Source organism: Drosophila yakuba, chromosome X (assembly GCF_016746365.2).
Source record: "Drosophila yakuba strain Tai18E2 chromosome X, Prin_Dyak_Tai18E2_2.1, whole genome shotgun sequence".
NCBI classification, from domain to species: Eukaryota; Metazoa; Arthropoda; class Insecta; order Diptera; family Drosophilidae; genus Drosophila; species Drosophila yakuba.
This window is the reverse complement of record NC_052526.2, coordinates 716,537-734,994: the sequence shown is the minus strand read 5'-3', so window position 1 is coordinate 734,994 and position 18,458 is coordinate 716,537. Positions and strand designations below refer to the sequence as shown.

Genomic DNA, 18,458 nt, shown 5'->3' with positions numbered 1-18,458 from the left:
TTTATTTCGGCCACATCTCGTGTTGTTTGCTTTGTTTGTGTTTATTTTGAGTTTTTATATATTCTGTGCCAGAACACTTCCCCTTTCGAGTCTCTGAAACTGGAACTCAGTGGGTTTTGTTGCTCGGGGCCAGAGCCATTGGAATTTTTGCCAAAAATATGCTAGGATCCACTTTCAGTTGCTGCCATTTAGTGTTCGTTTTCGCTTGTGAAATCTGAGTGAAATGCTAATCCAATTGTAATCGAACCTAATCAGATTTTTCCACCGCCTTCACACGCTTTATGCAAATAATTTACGCTGTGAGCGTAGCTTTTAGGCACTTGAATTTGAAGTATAATTTCGTGCTTTTTATTGTACTAGTTGTTTAAATTGGAAAATCAGATCAGATAGCTTCTGCATCGTCCGAAAATGAAATGAAATTCGAACATGAACCGAAATTGAATCAAAAGGCTGCCCTGCCAGTGTCCTTTTGCCCCTTTGCCCATTTGCCTTGGGCGTTTCGAGGACCTTTTCTGTTGCACAGGCTTTAAATTTCAAGCTCGTGTCATTATTATATGCCTAGGTGTTCTGGTGTTCTGCTGTTCTGGAGTTCTGGAGTTCTGGTGTTCTTGTGTGCGTGTGCGTGTGCCGGGGCAATTGCAAGCCTCCTGTCTGCCACCCACTTATACAAGCGCACGGACGAGGACCGCACACTCACACACTCTCGCACACACAGGGCATATGTATATTATCTCCAGTGAATTATGGCCTGGCCATATAGATTCCAAAACGGCTTGTCCTTACAAGAACTGCCACACATGGCTGAAAGCATGAGCCGCCCACTGGGGGACGCCTCCGGCTCCTCCGACTCCTTCGACTCCTTCTGCTCCCTAGCACTGTACCCCCTTTTCGACCAGTGTATGTATCACCATCATCATCATCGTGCACTTTGTGTGTGTGTGTGTGGCACACATTGTTAAATGGACGATACAAAACTTCAGACACCAGTAGTCCGGCAACAAGAGCCCACACACACACACACACACACACACACACACGTACACTTGTGCACAGAGGACATGTCCTGGCCAGGACACCCTGAAAACCACCGCTCCCGCTCCCACTCCCTTCACCCCAAGTCGCCCTTATATGGCGACTCTTTTGCTGCTGTTGCTGTTGCTTCTGATGCTGTTGCATCGCATTTCTCCGGCCAACTTCACTTAAAATCTGATCTCTGCTGCCAGATACACAAAGAGAAATTTCGAAACCATCAAACAGCACTTTTGGTGTCACTTTCATATAGCTTTAAATCATGCCCAAGTCTGGCGCATAATCGAAATGGGCTTAGCCACTAATTAGCCAAGTTCAGATGCCCCCTCTCCAACTTTCCTCTTAATTCGAACTTCACAATCTGTCTCTGCTCCATCTCCATCCCATGCCCCCTTTCCCGGTGGCGGAGAGCCCCATCCATTTCCATCTCTATCGCCCGCCTTCTCTTCCCGGAAAATTTATCGATGGCCGGACAGCATTAGCCCCATCGATGGGGATGGGGTTGGGGGCGTTGGAAATTGAGTTATTTATGCTCTGGAATTGATTGCTGCTTGTTGTAAATTGCCAACGCGTCCAACGTCTGGCTCAAGTCAAGCGTGTGTGAAGTCCTTCTCCGCTTCCGCTTCCGCTTTTGCTTCCGGGTCCAGTTGCCCTGCCTGCCCTTGGTCCGCCGATTTTGTTTTGCGAAAATTCTAAATGCCCCATCAGTTATTTATCAGCGCCAACATTTTTGAGTCGCACACAAGTGCTTGTGCACATGAGCTGGTTTTAAAAAAAGTTTAGGTTCTGATATGCTTTGCCTTTTTGTTATCTTACTTGCATTTCAAAATGTTTTCGTTTAATTAGGGCTTGAAGGCAGGGCTCTACTTTCATATCGAGCTCACCAGGGATCCAATTGCGAAATCGATTTAGCCGTACAAAGTACCAACCCTTCCTTTTTTTTATGTTCGTCCTGTTGTCTGGTGGCGGGAATCAGATTTAATTTATTTATACTTTTTATGGCGACGGACGCTGTGGAATTCGATTTCCGTTCGATTCGGATTTCGATTTAGTCCCATCAAATGGCAAATGGCAAGTGGCAAATGACAACAATCTGTTTCTGCGGTTAACGTCCGCCCGCGCCTTAACCCTTTAACGGCCGCCACTGACCAGCTCTTAACCCCTGGGGGCCATTAATCATGTGGGACGCCTAAGAGCCAGAGAATGGCAGCCTGCAATTAAAAAACAAACAATTGCCATTGGCAATGGCAACATAAATTTGCATGCCAGACGCGACGTGAGAGAGAGTGCAACTGCAGCAATTCTTTTGCCACTTGCAGCAGGTTAAAGTGCGTTAAAGATCATCGAGTGTTTAATGTGTGGCGCAAACTATGCAACTATGGACGGCCGCCTCGTGTGACCAGCATGACCAGCATGACCCGCATAAACCGCATAAACCGCATAACCCGCCAGCGGTGAAACGGAACTCGAACTCAATACTCGCAGAACAACGAACTCTGGCAGATAACTGCGACGCGGACCCGATGGATGCCACTGGGTCCAACAAGCTTCCACTTTTGCCCAAGCAAAGAGAGGCAGATCGTCCCACCTCGGGATCGGGCGTTGGAGCATCTTCACTGACTTTGTCCGGTGCCGTCACCGCCAGCATGGAGGTCACCGTTAGCACCACTACCACCACCACCATCATCGAGTCCTCCAGTTCGACGAGCAGCACCCTCGTGGAGAACTCCGCCAGTCCGGCAGGCGGCTCATGTTCGTCGGGCAGTGGATCCCTGTCGCCGGCCTACTTGCAGCACCACCATCATCAGCATCATGGGTCGCCGCTGCACCACCTGCAGCTGCACCACCACACCGCTCCGCCGTCGCCCTTGGCAGCGGTGCGCAGTGCCCAAATGGGATCGTCGGTGGCCAATGGAGCTGGTCCGGCAGCTGCCTGCCTGGCAGTGTGCTGTTCCCCCGGCAGCTCACACCATCATCTGGGCCACGTGGGTCACTTGGCCACTGGCCACCCGCTGCCCCACCAGTTGCCCCACCCATCGCTCTACCCGCTCATGGCCGCCGCCCAACTGGGCTATGCCGGCTCCAGCGGACCCAGTTCACTGGTCAACTCGCCCGCGCTGGGCAGGCGAAAGCGGTACACCAGCAACTCCTCAAACTGCTCCAGTCAGTTCAACAACAACTACGCCGGCCTGGACGTGGACTCGCTGGACGACATGTTGAGAAAGGTGAGCTGAGGTGGTTCATCTGCACCCTCCACTGAGATATTGCTATTAAGTCTAAGTCCATTGTGTTAAATCCTGAAGTCTGTTTATGGGTTGGTATGAAAGGATTCATTTAAAGATTCAAGATACACCACTTCTGTGCCCACTTCTAGTTCTTCGCTCAATGGTTGATGGTTGTTTTAGTTTCTTTAAGAGTGCACAGGCATAGACATTAGGTAAATAGGCTCGGACTTGGACTCGGACTCGGACTCGGACCATGAACTCCTTCCACAGGCGGGAAATCAACGCTCCGCTTCTTTTGGGTGGAGAGAGTGTTTAGGCTCCGAGTTCCCCGTCGCTTAACTTTGTGGTTTTCTTGAAGTTTCATTGTTCCGGCCAGTTCTTCAAGGGTTTCCCGCCCCCTTTTCCAACTTCCTTACTCCCTTTTTTCCGGCTGTCTGTCTTCGTTTTCCTTGGCTTTCTGTTTGCCCTTGTCTGCTTCGGCTGTCCGTCTGTCGTCCGTCCGTCCGACTGTCCACTGTCCCTCCAGTTCGTTTGCTCGTTTGTTGGTCTCTCTGTCTGCTCCGCCTGTCGCAAAGCCATAAATCTTGGGCCTAGTCCGCAAACACAGCGTGCGGTCTTCCTTTTCGGATCCTGTATCCTGCGCCTGCCCCGAAATGTATGCAAAGCTTTTTGCTTTATGGGGCTTCCCCCATAAATAAAATAAATAATATGCGACAAGTTTGGCCGGCCGCATGCGAACAATTTAAATTGTAATGTGCCCCCAAAACCGAGAAAGAAAATGGCAATAGAAAATGCCAATGCAAATGCTCCATATGCATACATAGTTCCACACGGTTTCAAATGCTGTGTGTGTGTTTTGTAGAGGCGATAATGAACTCGACACACGTGCCAAAGGGGAAAAGCGGAAAAATGCAGTGCTCGATGCGGTTGCGGTTACCTCTATGCGCTCCGTCTCTCTCTCTCTCTCGCACTCGCCGTCTCTGTCTCACCTGCTATTGTCGCATTGCCGTTTGAACAACTGTGGGGGAAAACTCCACTGCATCGCATTTGTGGCCGCCATAATGGTGGCGAATCGGGGAGCCAGCCCCTCGATTACTGGTTGCCTCAATTCGAGGCGAAGGCGAAGCGCGTGCATAATGGCAATTTGAGTAATGGTGCCAAATATGCGGACATTTCATTGTTTGCCTAACTAACCAGCGGCCCTTCAAATCCCTCGAAAATGTGGAACGGCAATGGACGCATAAAATGGGAGCATGACTGCGACAATTTGAGCAAGGTGTCAGTGAAAATGATCAAATAATGCCGATTCCTAATGCAAGTAAATGCCAGTGGAAAACACAAAGTCAAAGTAATCCTTTAGTAGGCAGCAGCGGCACTTTAATTGAATGCATTCCAATCAGAACGGCAAACAAAGAACTCCTCTTGTGGTCGTCCGACCGACCAAACTTCTTCGGCTCAAAACTTTCAAGTGGAACCAGGCAAAAGATGGCTAAAGGTCCTTCGAGGGTACGGTCATGGCTGAAAAACAGGACGACGTCCTTTCAGCTGAGAGCCAAACCAATTTCCAGCACTCGAGCGATCGATTTGGCTTTCAAGTGGAGTGTCGTACAAAATCTTCATAAGTTAAAGTGCCCCCTTGCAGTGGTTTTGGAACCTGAAATATTTGACCAGCTAATGCGAGTCTAGTGTGACCAATGCCGACATTTTTCTGCCCAGCTAAATATTTGAAAATAATGAAACACACTGCGGGTGTACCGGAAGTTGGCTCCGTGTGGGTTTTAATATGGCCTTCTCCTCCTCGACGAACAGCGTCGGAATAAGAGCGTTGTATGCCCAAAGTGCTCGTTTGCCAACGTGAAATGCCTGCGTGGCAACAAATAAGCTCGGCCCGCATGGCTTTCCTTCGAGAATTTCCCCCAATTTACCCCCATTCGCCCCTCCCTTGTGTGCGTGTGAAATAATGTTTTTATAAGTCACCTTTATGTAATGACAATGGGGAATCATTAAATGTCTATTTGAGCATTTTTTGCCATTTCTTGCTCTGTGGCAGTGTAATTATAAGATAGGGGCCAAGGCCAGAAAGTATGCCACGGGTGTTTTGATTGAAGGCACATGTAGCAATATAATTTATATATATAATTTTATTTATAATTTTATTTATAATTTTATTTATAATTTATAATTTTTCTTTTTAACATTATAAAAAAAAAAAGCAAGCAGCCACAGAAGCCGAAGTCAGAAAGTTAAGCGTCCCTCTCCATTTGCCCCCAGGTACTCACCCTTATCCTTAACCTCTTTCCACGTCAGAGCTGATAGGTGGTTTTAGCTCCTGGAAAATAGCTAGCTCAGGCACTTCCTCCAGTAGGTCGAAGGCAGTTTATCCTCTGCTGCCACATAAAATCATTGCACCACTCACAATCACTCACATTTAGTATTTAAAAAAAAACATCGAAAAAGTGGTTTGCTTATGTAGGACTTTTGAGAAGCGCAGAGAAGGGCACCTATATTTTGGTATTATTTAGTATTAAGTATTTAGCATTTAAATTATTTTTTAGTATTTAGTACTTAGTATTTAGTATTATTTAATATTTCCATTTAATGTTTTTATATTTCTGTTTTATTCAACGAAAGTATTTAACTGGACTAGCGCACTATCACCCTTATTAAACAACTTAATCTAATCTGAGTTACTTAACACGAATTTTTCTTGATATCTAAGTTATTTACAAAGATAACATGGGGTAATTATATAAGAAAATGGAATAATAATAAATGGTAAACAATGGAATTGAATTAAAGAATTGAAAGGATTCATATGTAGAAGGTTTTATGATTAAAATAAAAATAAAGTTATTCATATATATATGTACATATTTTGCCGAATCCTTTTTTTGTTTTTTTGCGAATATTAATATCAGTTGTTTGATCACAGCATTCGAAATAGTGGTCCGAATATGGAATGGCATACCTCGTTGAGCTCGTAATTAAATTTCCTATCGAACTGTGTTTTCAAAAAAAAATTATATTTTTTTCGCATTTTTTTCAATTTTTGATGATGTTACCCCTTACAAAAAATGCGAAAATTTGGCCAAAAATTATTTTAACAGAGTCGGTCAAAAATTTATTTGGTTGGTTAGTAATGGTAATTAGGAGTACAAAAATGTAATTCTTTTCGTTTTCTGACCATTTTTAGTAAAGTTATGCCAAAAATACGAATTGTAAACACTGAAATTTTGGGGAAAATCGTTTGTTTGTTATTGCCGCAAATAAAGTGTCTACAAACACCCGAGTGCTGAGACACCCGGTGTTTAGCCGGTGGCTTGCTGCAGTTCTCTGACATGTAGGGGACATGTAGGTGGTGGTGTGGAAATCGGAGAGGAGAGTTGTCTAGAATTTATCTATTCGTGCTGGCCCTGGCCCCCCACATTTGCTCTCTCTCGAGAGATATCCTTAAGTCCTTAGTTCACTTTTTAGCTCCAGCAACGAAAGTGAAAGCGAAACTACAGAGAAAAGCGGCGTAAAATGGCCAAGAACAAGAACAGAGAACAAAAAAAGGGTTGCCGCTCTCACCCCAAGAAAAGTGCGTGTCCATCAGGGGATTTCCCTTCAATTAGGATTAATACACAAGATACGAAAAGAACGAAAAGTACGAGCGGGATAGGGATAGGGAAGAGCCAGTCAAAAAAAGTAACTAGGGTAATGTGTTTCATATGTGTGGGTGTGTGGCTTTTTATGGTATGCTATGGTATGGTATGGTATGGTATGGTATGAGAAAGAGTGGACAATCCTTTTTATCCCCGTAGCCGGAATGTAGCACAATTGAGACATTATTAGTGAAAAAGTTTTACATTTCGGACAGCTAGGGAAATGGGAAAATTCAGAATGGAATTCTTGGCCAGAGAAGTAAAACCTAAACCTTTTCGGCCCTTTCCCTTGATTATGACGAGGGGCTGACGCGATCCTAAATTCTCTGTCAGCTTGTGTTTCCTCGGGCTTAAATTGCTAAAAAGTACAATTTATCACAATTGCCAATTGGATGACTTCTCTCGTTCTCGTTCTCGGTCTCGGTCTCGGTCTCAGGCATTTTCCGTTTTCCCGACAATAACTTGACCGACTTTTGGACCTCCTACGCCAGTTTTCGCAAATTGCCTCACCTCCGTCGGTCGCCAGGATGACTCTTTCTGTTTATTTTTAGAGATTGGGTCACTGGAAGTGCTCTTTTTTGGACAGTTTTGTGGTCGAGAAGAGAATTTGTCGAAAACTTTTGAGCCTGTGTATGTGCCTGTGCATGTGAGTGAGGTCTGTTTGTTTAGTGGGAGTAAGTTGGTGGTGGCCTGGTCGTCCCAGTTACCAGTCACCAGTTACTCTTGTAGCCTGGTTGCTACGTGCTGAATGGCCATGAATAATCCATCGATGATGGACATAAACAATCGAAGGACATCTGCCAGGGCACCTTCATGTTTCTCAACTCGACTCTTCGCTGAAATTCCACCAAAACTAAATACATCGCGGTCGCCTGGCTCCCCCTGAGATTGTGAATTTTAAATGGGTGTTTCCAAAAGCCGCGCCAGACGTAGTCTGTTATGCAACACCTGTCGCTAACCTAATAACCGATACCAATGACTCGCACACTTTGTTGCGACACTTGCGAAATATGCAAATATGCAAATTTAATATGATTTTAATTTGGCCGAGAAGCTCAGAGCCATCCGCTCGCTTGATATCCTTGGAGAACCCAGGCGACATGACGTCAACATGTCGTCATCGTCATCGCCATCGCCATCGCCATCGTCGTCGTCGTCTTCGTCATTGTCATCGTCAAACTATTCAAAAAGAAACTGCTATTCCATCCGCTGCGATGGCTACCCCCATTTGGCGTCCCACCTTCTTTCTATGTGCGTTGCACACTTTTGTGCCAGGACTCGCAGGACTCGACTCAGGTTGTCCTTTTGTGCGACAGCATTTGCTTCCCCGCCGCCGCCGCCGCCGCCACCGCCACGTTGTATATTCATGTTCACGTGTAGATTTTATTAAACATATGAATTCATTAAATGCTCCTGAGCAGGGCAAGCTTACAGAAAAAGCGAGGAAAAAACGCCGGGAGAATTGTATGGAAATCATCCTCGTTCGCTTCACATGCATTTGGCTGGAGCGGCGGGTTAATGGGTTATGTGCCGTGATTTTCGAGCGACCAAAAGCAGCCAACTCCACTTCCAATTCCTCAAGCCAAACAACTCAGACTGGGGACCTTTTGTTGGGTTTTTATGTAAAGCGCAAATTGATTTGCCTTCGGGAATGGAGCGAAGAATACGACAGTCGATTCGGTTTGGTCTGATGGCATCTATCAATGAGTGTGAGCTGCTTTATGAGGACTTCAATCTACTTTTTGCACAAACAATGGGTAGTGTCAGGTGCCTTGAATGGCAGAATAATATTCAGATTCAGATGCGTGTTGTATATGTTTTACAAAATACTTCCAAAGGAAAACTGATTGCGCTCTTGTTGCTTTTGCCTTTCTTTTACTCGGTTATAATTGAATTTTTCCTCTGTTCTCTTGCAGGTGAGTCTTTTAACCACAAATACACTTTGTTCAGCTGCAATTGGGCATGCTTTACGTGATCTCTTTGGCGTAATTGTAAGTACAAGTATAGGAATAAGTATAATATTAGTTCACCCGACTCGGCCCCGTGGCTTCTTGAGCAGTTCCCTGTCCAAAGTTAGTACGGCCTGGGCAATGAAGGCGCGATGGTAGTGCACATCCGTGAAGAGGGCGGGATACCGCCTATCGCCGCACTTCCGAAAGGCGATTGCCAGGCCGCAGACCTCTCCTCCGCTGACCAGGGGATCCCCGGAGTCCCCATAGCACAGGCCCTCTCCCTTCGGGGTCGCGACACAGGTGACGCCGCCTGGCAGCTGGGGAAACCAGTGGCCGCAGTTTTTATCGGGCTCCACTTGAACACTGATGGCTTTGAGGGGCTGGTTGATGTGCATCAAACTCCAGCCTGCAACCTCCTGCGGCTGTGCGCTCGTTTTGTGGCTCAGGGGCTTCGAACAGAGGCCGATGTACTTGATCTTGCGGGAGTGCAAAATGGCCGCCTTGACCTTCAGCACGGCAATGTCGTTTCGCAGGGTCAGGGGCGAAAACTTTGGGTGGCGCAGGAGTCCTGCCACCGGTCTGTCCCGGTACTCCCAGGCTATCCATTCGTAGCCCGCGCGCACCGTCAGCTCCTCCGGCTTGGTGTTCCTCCTGAAACAGTGGGCCACCGTTAGCACGTACCGGGCACTGAACAGCGATCCGGCGGCCAGGAACTTGGGGCCGTAGATCTGCATCACATAGCCGTAGCTCTGCTGCTGCACCGGGGCTCCCTGATGAAGGGCATCTCCCCACCTGACCGCGATGGCAAGGAGCACAAGCTGCAGCGACTCCACTGCGGCTGCCATCGTGCTTGTACTGACCGAGAAGCTGAGCGGATGCGATCGGATACGGCGGTAGAAGCCGTGTCGATTTCCATTCGATGCGGTTACACAAGGTTCACTGTGGCAGGTGATTCAACAATCTAGCTAATGCTATGCTAATAATGGGGGGAAGTTGTGACAGGGACGTGCTCTGGTGGAACTGCCAGCATACATAGTCGCCCAAAATCCTAGTGCGGAATATTAGTACTCGGTGGCAAGGGTCCTTCAACGATAGAACGTAATCCTGTCTTGGCTCTTGAACCACAGATCCTGTTGGGCATGAGAAACACAAGTTTATATCGCAGAAGCAACCTTGAGCATGCCATGCTCCAATCACGACGGCCTGTCACTCCTCTCCAGCTTCCAGCCACCAGCCTTCTCCACCAGCCTCCTGCTCCATTCAGTCTTCAATCCCAATCCCAATCCCAATCCCACACCACTGCCAATGCCCATGCCCATGCCCTCTGTTATTGTTGTTCGCACACAATTAACACTCGAAATGTTTAACGGGCTTACAGTGCAGGGCTCAAGTGGCAGGCAGACGACGTCTGTTTGATTGTGGTGGTGGTGGTGGTGCTGTTTCGGGTGCCTTGGGTGGTGTGGGTGATGTGGGTGGTTGCAAGTTGGTCATGCGTGGCCACATTCCCACATCCTCCCACGCGCGGCGAACAAGCAACAACATGCCACTTAATTTCATTTCTTTTCATTTGAGCCCCACTGAAGGCGCACAGTGGGGCAAAGTGTCTACAATGGGGCCTCCTCGGCATTCCTTTGCCATCCTGCATCCTGCATTTTGACACTGCTAGATGTGTGGCAGTAATTTCCACGACCTGCAAGCGTTTTCTTAGCCAACTTATGGCATGTAATGTTTGCTTTTAGACTAAAGCAGTCCTAGAAATCACTGTGCATTTCATCATTTTAAGCACTTGCTTCACTGTGCTTTCCCCACCTTCGTTGTTTTTGTTTGCCGCCATGTGTTCTCCCTTTCTCCCGCCGACACATTTTTTTCGCTTGTCATAAAGCGGCGTGAATGTAATCAAGGCGGCTATTATTCTTAGATTTAAAGCGCAAATGAAAACGCCCCAGTCGAGAGCTCGCTTGCCTTTCTCTGCTCGGCTTTTCTCCGCTTTTCTCTGCGTTTCTCCGCAGCCCTTTGCTCCTTGCGTTCAATACAAACAATGGACCACGTATGTGGCATATGCGTGTCTTCCTCTGTGGGGGCAGCAGGAATAAAAAAGCAAACGCGCTGTGGCATACAAAAGCCTCATTGTTCGACTCGCCGCCGAAATGCTGCCGAATGGCGGGCGTTGCTGGAGGTGGAGGTGGAGGTGGTGGAGAATGGGGCTGGAACATATAAGTGTCGTGCTTAAATATGCAAGTCTATTGTGTGAAGACACCACCTCCCCTTGCTCCTTCTTTGGGGGGTCGCACACATTTTTAAGTAACTTTCAGGCCCACATCCTACACGCCACACGCCACACGCCACACCCTGCCACCGTTCATATGCGCACTCACAATTCGTTATTCATTCGAGTGAGTGCCCTGATTTGTCATGCAAATTCAATTAGCAGGCCGGCGCTCACAAAGGGAAACCGCAGGCCCGAAAATTATGCAACAGTTAATCAGAAAAAGTGCAGTGCAGTGGCAGGGCTGCACCATCGCTGCTTCCTTCAGCGCCTCGCTCCCTGCTACACCGAACGAAACCGGTACTCGATTGTGCGCCACAAAGCCACTGTTCCGAATTTGTGCACAATACGGAGTTCACTTTCTGAGATTTCATTGTTTTGTGAGAAACTGAAACTGAAACACATATTTCCACCACATTTCGACTACGTTTTTCCCTCTGTGTACGCGTACAGTTCACCTGGCCTCCTGTCGCGCGCCGCGCTACCGAACTTTTTTAATCGATAATGGTCGCGCCACTTGAAAATGACGACAACGACGACGATGAGGACGCCAGGCAGTCTGCGTCTGCGAGTCCTGTGCGGTCCTTCGTAGAGTCCTCCTCTTCTTGCCACTTCCGGCCGGCGTTCCATTCCATTCCATTTCGGTTCGCTTCCTTGCCACATTTGCTTGGCTTCGGTTTGGCTTTTGGCCTGTGTGGGTGGATGGGCGGTTGGGTGGATGGGTTGATAGGTGTGTGGGTGTGTGGGCGGTGGTCAGTTGGTGGCAAGCGAAACGAAATTGGGCTGCCGAAGGCAAACAATTGCATGGTAATTCGCATGGGCCGTGAATGGTCGGCTGCTTCTCGTGCCGTAGTCACTGCGAAAAGCAGGAGCACGGTTCTTGAAATTGGCGTAATTCCGCTTCTTGGCCTTCGAGACCAGTTTTTGAAATCTCAGCTTTCAAGCTGGAGTACGGGCAACAGGACTCGCAGTTTATATTTAGCATAACTATATGCAGATGCCAATGCTACACGGCAACTCCATAGGTTTGCGGCAGTGCCGGCGCCTCCGTGCCGCAAAAGCCACTCGAAACATGTTGCATCGCCCGCACTCCGCGTCTCCCTCTCCCCGTCCCCCTCCGCGTCCCCCCTGCTCCAGCCAGCTGTTTTTTCGACCACGCACCATTCCCCCCCTGCGCTCCCAGTTGCTATGTGGGCAAACAGAATTATTGAGGCGCGTCGTCCAAAATGTGGCATCAATGCCGAGCTGCACTGGGGTTCTGTGTCTGGCATTTTCGGCTTTTTGCTCAGTACAGTCCATATTACTCGCATTTAAAAGGGTATACTATATATGCTGAAAGGAGATGTTTTAGAATCACTTGGCAACTTGATCTGGCCAACGGATTGTAAGAAATCTAGCGCAAATCGTTGGAAACATCGCTTTGCTACATCCTTTAGCTGAGTAGGGGGTATCTAGTAGTCGAGACACTCGACGACAGCATGCTCCTGTGTTAAGCTCTGTTTGACAAGAAATTTCGTGCGGGGTGCGGGGTATACGGTGTGCGGGGTGCGTGGTGCGGGGTATACGGGGTGCGGGGTATACGGAGTGCGGGGTGCGATTAAATACATGTTTTTTTCAACGAATCTAGTATACCCTTTTACTCTACGAGTAACGGGTATAATAATCGATGGTTTTCAAATGAATTCACTTATTTTCATTTTCATTGCAAGTGAGCGGAAGTATGCTCCTACATCCGTCTATATACCAGCTTTTTAGACTTGTTAAAATCTGGATTTTGGCACTCCTTTGATGGCCATTCGATCTCAATGCGTTGCCTTCGGCGAATTTAGCAGAATGAGCAACTACCAATTTGCCATCCTGCCACTGTAGACCGAATTTTTCCTCTTGCCTTTTGCCTTTTGCCGCTTTTTCATCGCTTTCATCGCTGTGAGCCAACTTTTGACTGCTCAAGCAGCAAATCATATTGCTCAACAGCCTCAACGCAGCGGGGGAAACTTTGTCAACAATGTTGAATAATTAAAATGCTCCCTCGGCAGCAAGTCTGTGCAAAGAACGAGAACCAGAACCAGGACCTGGAGCCTCAGTTCCTGTTTATGCACACGAAGAAAAACTCACCTAAACTGCTGTGGCTCTCAAATTTGTATTGTTTTTGATCGGTTTAATGCATTCTGTGGTGCAGCATTTGCTACTAAGCCACTAAGCGTGTTAAACGTGGTTTAATTTTATAACTTTCCCTAAGCCCCAAACTCCATGTCTATTCCTTCTGAACTTTCGAGTCTTCTAGTTTCACCCAGTGCACATCGCTGTGAGCTGACAGTTCGCCGAAAAGTCAGAGCGAGACCCAGACTCGAGTCCTCAGCCTGGTGACTGGGCTTATCAGCAATTCTCAATTGCTATTATAATATTTTTTGCTTTGTTCCCGGGCCGCCGTCTTGCGAGCCTGGCAAACACCTGATACAATGATAAAAGGGCCAAGAGTCATTGCCCACACTCCACACTTCACTCTTATTCTGGCCGAGACTTGGAACTCGGGAGTCGCTTAATGCGCAGTCCCCGTGCACCGCTGAAGTTTGTCGGGCTCAAAATTCATCAACTTTGTTGCATAATATTTCAATAAAGAGCATTGGGGATGGAGAAGGCTCTTCTGTGTTGGTGTCATAAAATTAAAGCATACTTTGCAGCGCTGGCAGGCTGCAAGCTCTTCGAAATCCGAATAGTGCACTGGGGAGTGTTTTGGGCGGTGCCACGCCAAAAAGTGCTTCATAGAAAACATATTGTGGAATTTGTCAACATTCCTGGGGCGAAGCGCCCCGCCCCGCACCACCCCTCTGCTCCACCGGCGGCAAATTGGCTCGTAAATTAAATGAAGCGTTCCTTCGTCCTAATAGAATTTTCCATTTGCATTATAAAGCAGTGCAGCTGGGAGAGTTGATGGGTGAGGGGTAAGAGGTGAGACTGTTGATTAGGAAACTTTTTGGTGCCCCGCCTGAGCTGAGCGATGGAACCTCAGTTTTAGCGTCCCCGAGGCAACTGTACAACGTGGGAATCGAGATTTCCCGAGGTCAACTTGTTTACGCAGAGTGTTTTGGCAGCCTGTCTGGCTCCACTATGTTTATGGAAGTACTCGTTTAGTTGAAGTGGAAAAATATGAACTAAATGCATAATGTAGAATGCATAAATAATGTAAATTCACTTTTTACTACATAGCTATTTGATGCAACTGTTTAATTTCATAAACAACCTTGCCTCACGTGCTTTCAATACCCCACCAATGTGGGGCCATCCTGCGGTCATGCAGCCTGTGCTTTATGGAGATTTCGCGGGCCTTGTCCAGCCAGAGAGAGCTTCCGTATAATTTTGTATAATTTTAATCCAATTAAACTTAATTAACTCGTGTGCAGCTGAACGTAACTGTAAACCAACCGGCCATTTTCGTGGCGCCCACTGTTACTCCGGGTCGTAGTCCGTAGTCCGTACTCCGTGGTCCGTGGTCCGTAGTCTGTGGGCCGTGGGCCGTGGGCCTCGTATCCGGAGTCGTAATTATTACCACTTACGGCTAAATACTCAAGTTTCCTTCTTTTTGCCGCTGCTCATGGGCGGGAAAGTTCAAGAAGTGTGTGTGTGTTTGGCTGTGTGTGGCAGCCGCACAAATTTCCGTATCATGCAACCGCAACAACAACGGGAACAACAGGAGTGAAAAGTTTTAGCCAAATTCCGAGGGGTGGATAAACTTTTCGCCTCAATATCACCACCCACCTTGCCGCCTTGCCACTTTGCCCAGCGTTGTTGTTATTGTTTGGCTTTCGCCGCTTTTGCTTCTGGCCGCGCTGGCTACTTATAGGCGCATCAAATTTATGTTTCACCTTCGGCCGGGGCATAAATCTTCGTTATGCGCCAAAAATCGCGCACGGGAGTCCAGAGGAGCTACAAAATCTCATTCGCTTCTGCCGCGGCCGCGTAATTATTTCCGACCTTTTTCCGCAACTCGCTCCCAACTTCCGCTCTTTTTTTACACTTATTTTAATTTTAATTTTTTTTTTTTTTTGGGGTTTTTGGAAAGTTGGCCAGGCCTGTGATGTGCATTTCATTTGCTGCTTTTAATTAAGGCGCTTTCCGGATGTACACTGAAAAAAGGAATCGCGGGCTTGAGTTTGTTTAAACGACGTTTGCCGCTGACTTCGCAATGAGTTTACTTTTGAAGACCCACGTATGAGCTGTGATTAACCGGGCACTGAGAAGAGGAGCCGTGTTGGCTGGGCACCAGTTGTGTTCCAAGTAAATCAATGATTCCTCCATCATTCCCCACTTTCGCATCAATCAAACGGCGGCAATTGCCTTGACATTAGCCATAAATTACGTGAATAAAGCGTTCCGGGAATACGAAATCAGAACCTCGCTCTGCAGCCAATGAACCGCATAACAAACTGTAAACGGTTTCCGGTCACCGGCCTCCCCTGCAAATTAAATAATACCGTATCCCCCAGATCGCAAAAAGGAGTAAGGAAGGAAATCCAAACCCAATGCGCTAGTTTTGCCTTTGGCGGCGTCAGACAGTGAAATATTTGTCGATAACTATTAGCAAGTGGTGCATGAAATGCGATAACATTAATTAGCCGGGCCAACGAACCACAAGTGGTGACCCCGATGCCCCAGTTTCCCCCTTTTTCCCCCCTTTTTCCCCCCTTTTCCCCCCCAGTTCCGCCCATTCAACGTGGCTGAATACATGGCACATGCATAGCAATACAGTCTCGCTCCGGGTATTTAATTGCCAGCCATGGCTTTGGTAATAATAATAACAACGATAGATTCCCGGTCTCCTAATTAATGGTGCGAGTATAAACTCCATAATGACCCATCCCGATAGATAGTGGATAGATGGTGAACATTTCAGGGGAACCTCATGAAAGCTCATGAAATCTCATCTGGTGATTATTGATGCAGTGCGTAAATGCAGAAACAAGCTGAAACCATCCTGGAGTAGTCAAAATTCCTCCTTTTTCTCGTCCTTAATATAAAAGCAGCCAAAACTTAGGAATGTGCGACTTACGGACACACACATAGATACATACACATACACGCGAGTGGGAGTGTGAGTGAGTGACACAAATACGAGGCGACAGATGCCACTTAGAGAGGCAGAAGCGAGAAGAGGAAGGGGGGGGGGGGAGAGTACAGTGAGGAGGCGAATAAGAGAACGGCCATGTTGGCAACCATGTCAACACTTATCTTTATGAGTTTCCGCTTTCTGTAAAGTCATTGACATGTATTTTTCCTTTCTTCTCCCGCCTTTTGATACTCCGCAGCCGTTTGCCACTCTGGGCGTACCGCCTACATTAATCTGCAGATACAGATACAGATACAGATACAGATACAGATACAGATACAGATACGGACACAGATACATTTGCAGATGCTGACTTGATGCCACTCATTGAGCTGCTGATTTGATCCGGCGTCCGCTAAATAAATATCCTTGCTTATCCTTTGCTGCATAATCTTAAGCATACAGAACGTTGGCATTCTATAGTGAGAGCATTTCCCAGTCGGCTTAGTCGAACGAACCTTATTTTGGATATTTTTTGCTGCGCCTACTCCAACATAAGTAAACTCAAAACTCGAGTACAACGGGCACGAGGATGAAAGTCATGCCCGCGTGTTTATGTGCTTGTCGTGCTCCTGCGACTCGTGCGCAGTTGTCTATCTGGGTCCTCGAAATCATTGGCATCTCCCAGGACTCTGACTCGCCCTCTTCTTCGTCGTTTTCCTTCTCGTCCTCGCGACCAAACAAATTGCTGAAATCGCAAGTGTGCTTTTAGGCGTTAAATGCTATAAATTACTTTTCGAACGGCATAAATAAGAGTAACGTCATTGAAATTGGCTCACTCCCACACACACACACACCCACGCCAGATGGCGTCCTCGTCGTCTCGTAATCAGCATATTTCGTTGCATGTGTATGTGTATGCTTATGTCTGTCTGTGTGTGTGTGTGTGTGTGGCTCCATGGCCATGTGTGCTTTTGATCCTGCCCTGGGGAGCCACTAAGTGATGATTTGCTTTGGGGCGTAACCTGAACACAGCACCTAGGGGCGGATAAACTTTAATTTCATAGATGGACAACCGTGAGGAGTTTGCAAGTTTTTCGCTCAGTGTGAACCCTTAAGTTTCATCTAGTCGTAGGTCATCTTCTTAATGCCCCAATCGTCGATTGTAATTGGTAGTTTGATTGGGCACAGAGCACACCTTCCTTTCCCCATTTGACTTCCAATGAGCCACAAACAGCTCCTAATATGTATATGTATATGCGCACTGTACTTTCTGTACTTTCTGTACTTCCTTTGGAACCTTTTGGGGCGACCAACTTGGGGCTTTTTATTCGTTCGGAAACTGTGAGCGCAACAAAAGCGGAAACCTGCAGCTGATGCCCCTGCTTTCGACTGCCGTTTTTATGGGGTCTGACAGCCTCTCACGCTTTTCACTTTTATTATCCTTCATGTGCGATTTCACACCTTCAATTGCACAGTGCGAAGGAGGAAGGAGGAGGAACAGCTTGCCACACGTAGCAGCAAATCAAAATCTTGAATTTATTCCACATACGAAGCGCATGAATTTCAAATTACTGTGGGAACACCCACCTATGTGTGTATGTACCTCCACAGAAACACTGACCCAGCTAACGCATACCTCCGAGTTTAACCTCCTGCCTCCTTCGTGGACGTGTGCAACACGTTGTGTGGCAGCCACATCGCACGAGGTGCTGCTTCTGCTCCTTCTGCTCCTTCTGCGGCTTGTGCTGCTGCCACTCGCTCTCCATCCCCATCTTGTCCAGGATAATGACTGCACTGCGGTCGTGCCTCAAAATGTTTAAAGCCCCCCACCGCTTGGTGTTATTTTTCACGGCTTCCTTGAGTCTGAGTCTCTTGGTATAAGTAACCAGCAGCAGCAGTTGTGGAATTCCTTCAGAGACAAGAAGTCCAGAACCAGAACCAGAACCAGAACCAGAACCAGAACCAAAGTGTGGTATCGAACTTGGGAAAACAGGAGAAAAAAACAAAGATAGCGACAGAACGGGGCAATGAACGACTCATTTGAAATTCATGCGGCTACTCACTGTGTGCATAAAGCAATCAAATCAACCACATAACACCAACACCACAAACTCACTCGCACATACTCGTATACTTGGGGATTTGCTTGCTCTCCTCGGAGGATTTTCCCCTCCCCCTTGCCCGTTTCGACTTTTCCTGCTTTTTTGCCTCTCTTTGTAGCATTTCTGTCGGTTTCATACACGTTTCATTCGTGTAAATAATAAATAAGCTAAGCTGACTTTTGTGGCGTGCAAA

General features: G+C 47.3%; 2 protein-coding genes across 12 annotated transcripts in view; one reads left to right on the top strand and one right to left on the bottom strand.

Annotated features, from left to right (window-relative positions):
• LOC6523848 (uncharacterized protein CG43867) overlaps positions 1-18,458 on the top strand; it is an 89,356-nt gene that overhangs the window by 23,508 nt on the left and 47,390 nt on the right. For 4 of the 11 annotated variants that reach the window (XM_039377816.2, XM_039377780.2, XM_039370177.2 and 1 more), the window contains exon 2: positions 2,349-3,254. The exons of the other annotated variants lie outside the window; for them this stretch is intronic. In XM_039377816.2, the coding sequence (XP_039233750.1) occupies positions 2,400-3,254 (855 nt within the window). In that variant the 5' untranslated portion in view covers positions 2,349-2,399. The remainder of the gene's footprint in view (positions 1-2,348; positions 3,255-18,458) is intronic. 11 annotated transcript variants of the gene reach the window in all.
• On the bottom strand, positions 8,262-9,720 carry LOC6523852 (trypsin alpha-3). Its single transcript, XM_002099689.4, has one exon. The coding sequence runs from the start codon at positions 9,693-9,695 to the stop codon at positions 8,925-8,927; it is 771 nt and encodes a 256-aa protein (XP_002099725.1). The 5' UTR covers positions 9,696-9,720; the 3' UTR covers positions 8,262-8,924.

What these genes read in the sequence shown, in the direction of transcription:
- LOC6523852 (XM_002099689.4), bottom strand. Translation starts at nt 9,695, where the DNA reads ATGGCAGCCGCAGTGGAGTCGCTGCAGCTTGTGCTCCTTGCCATCGCG.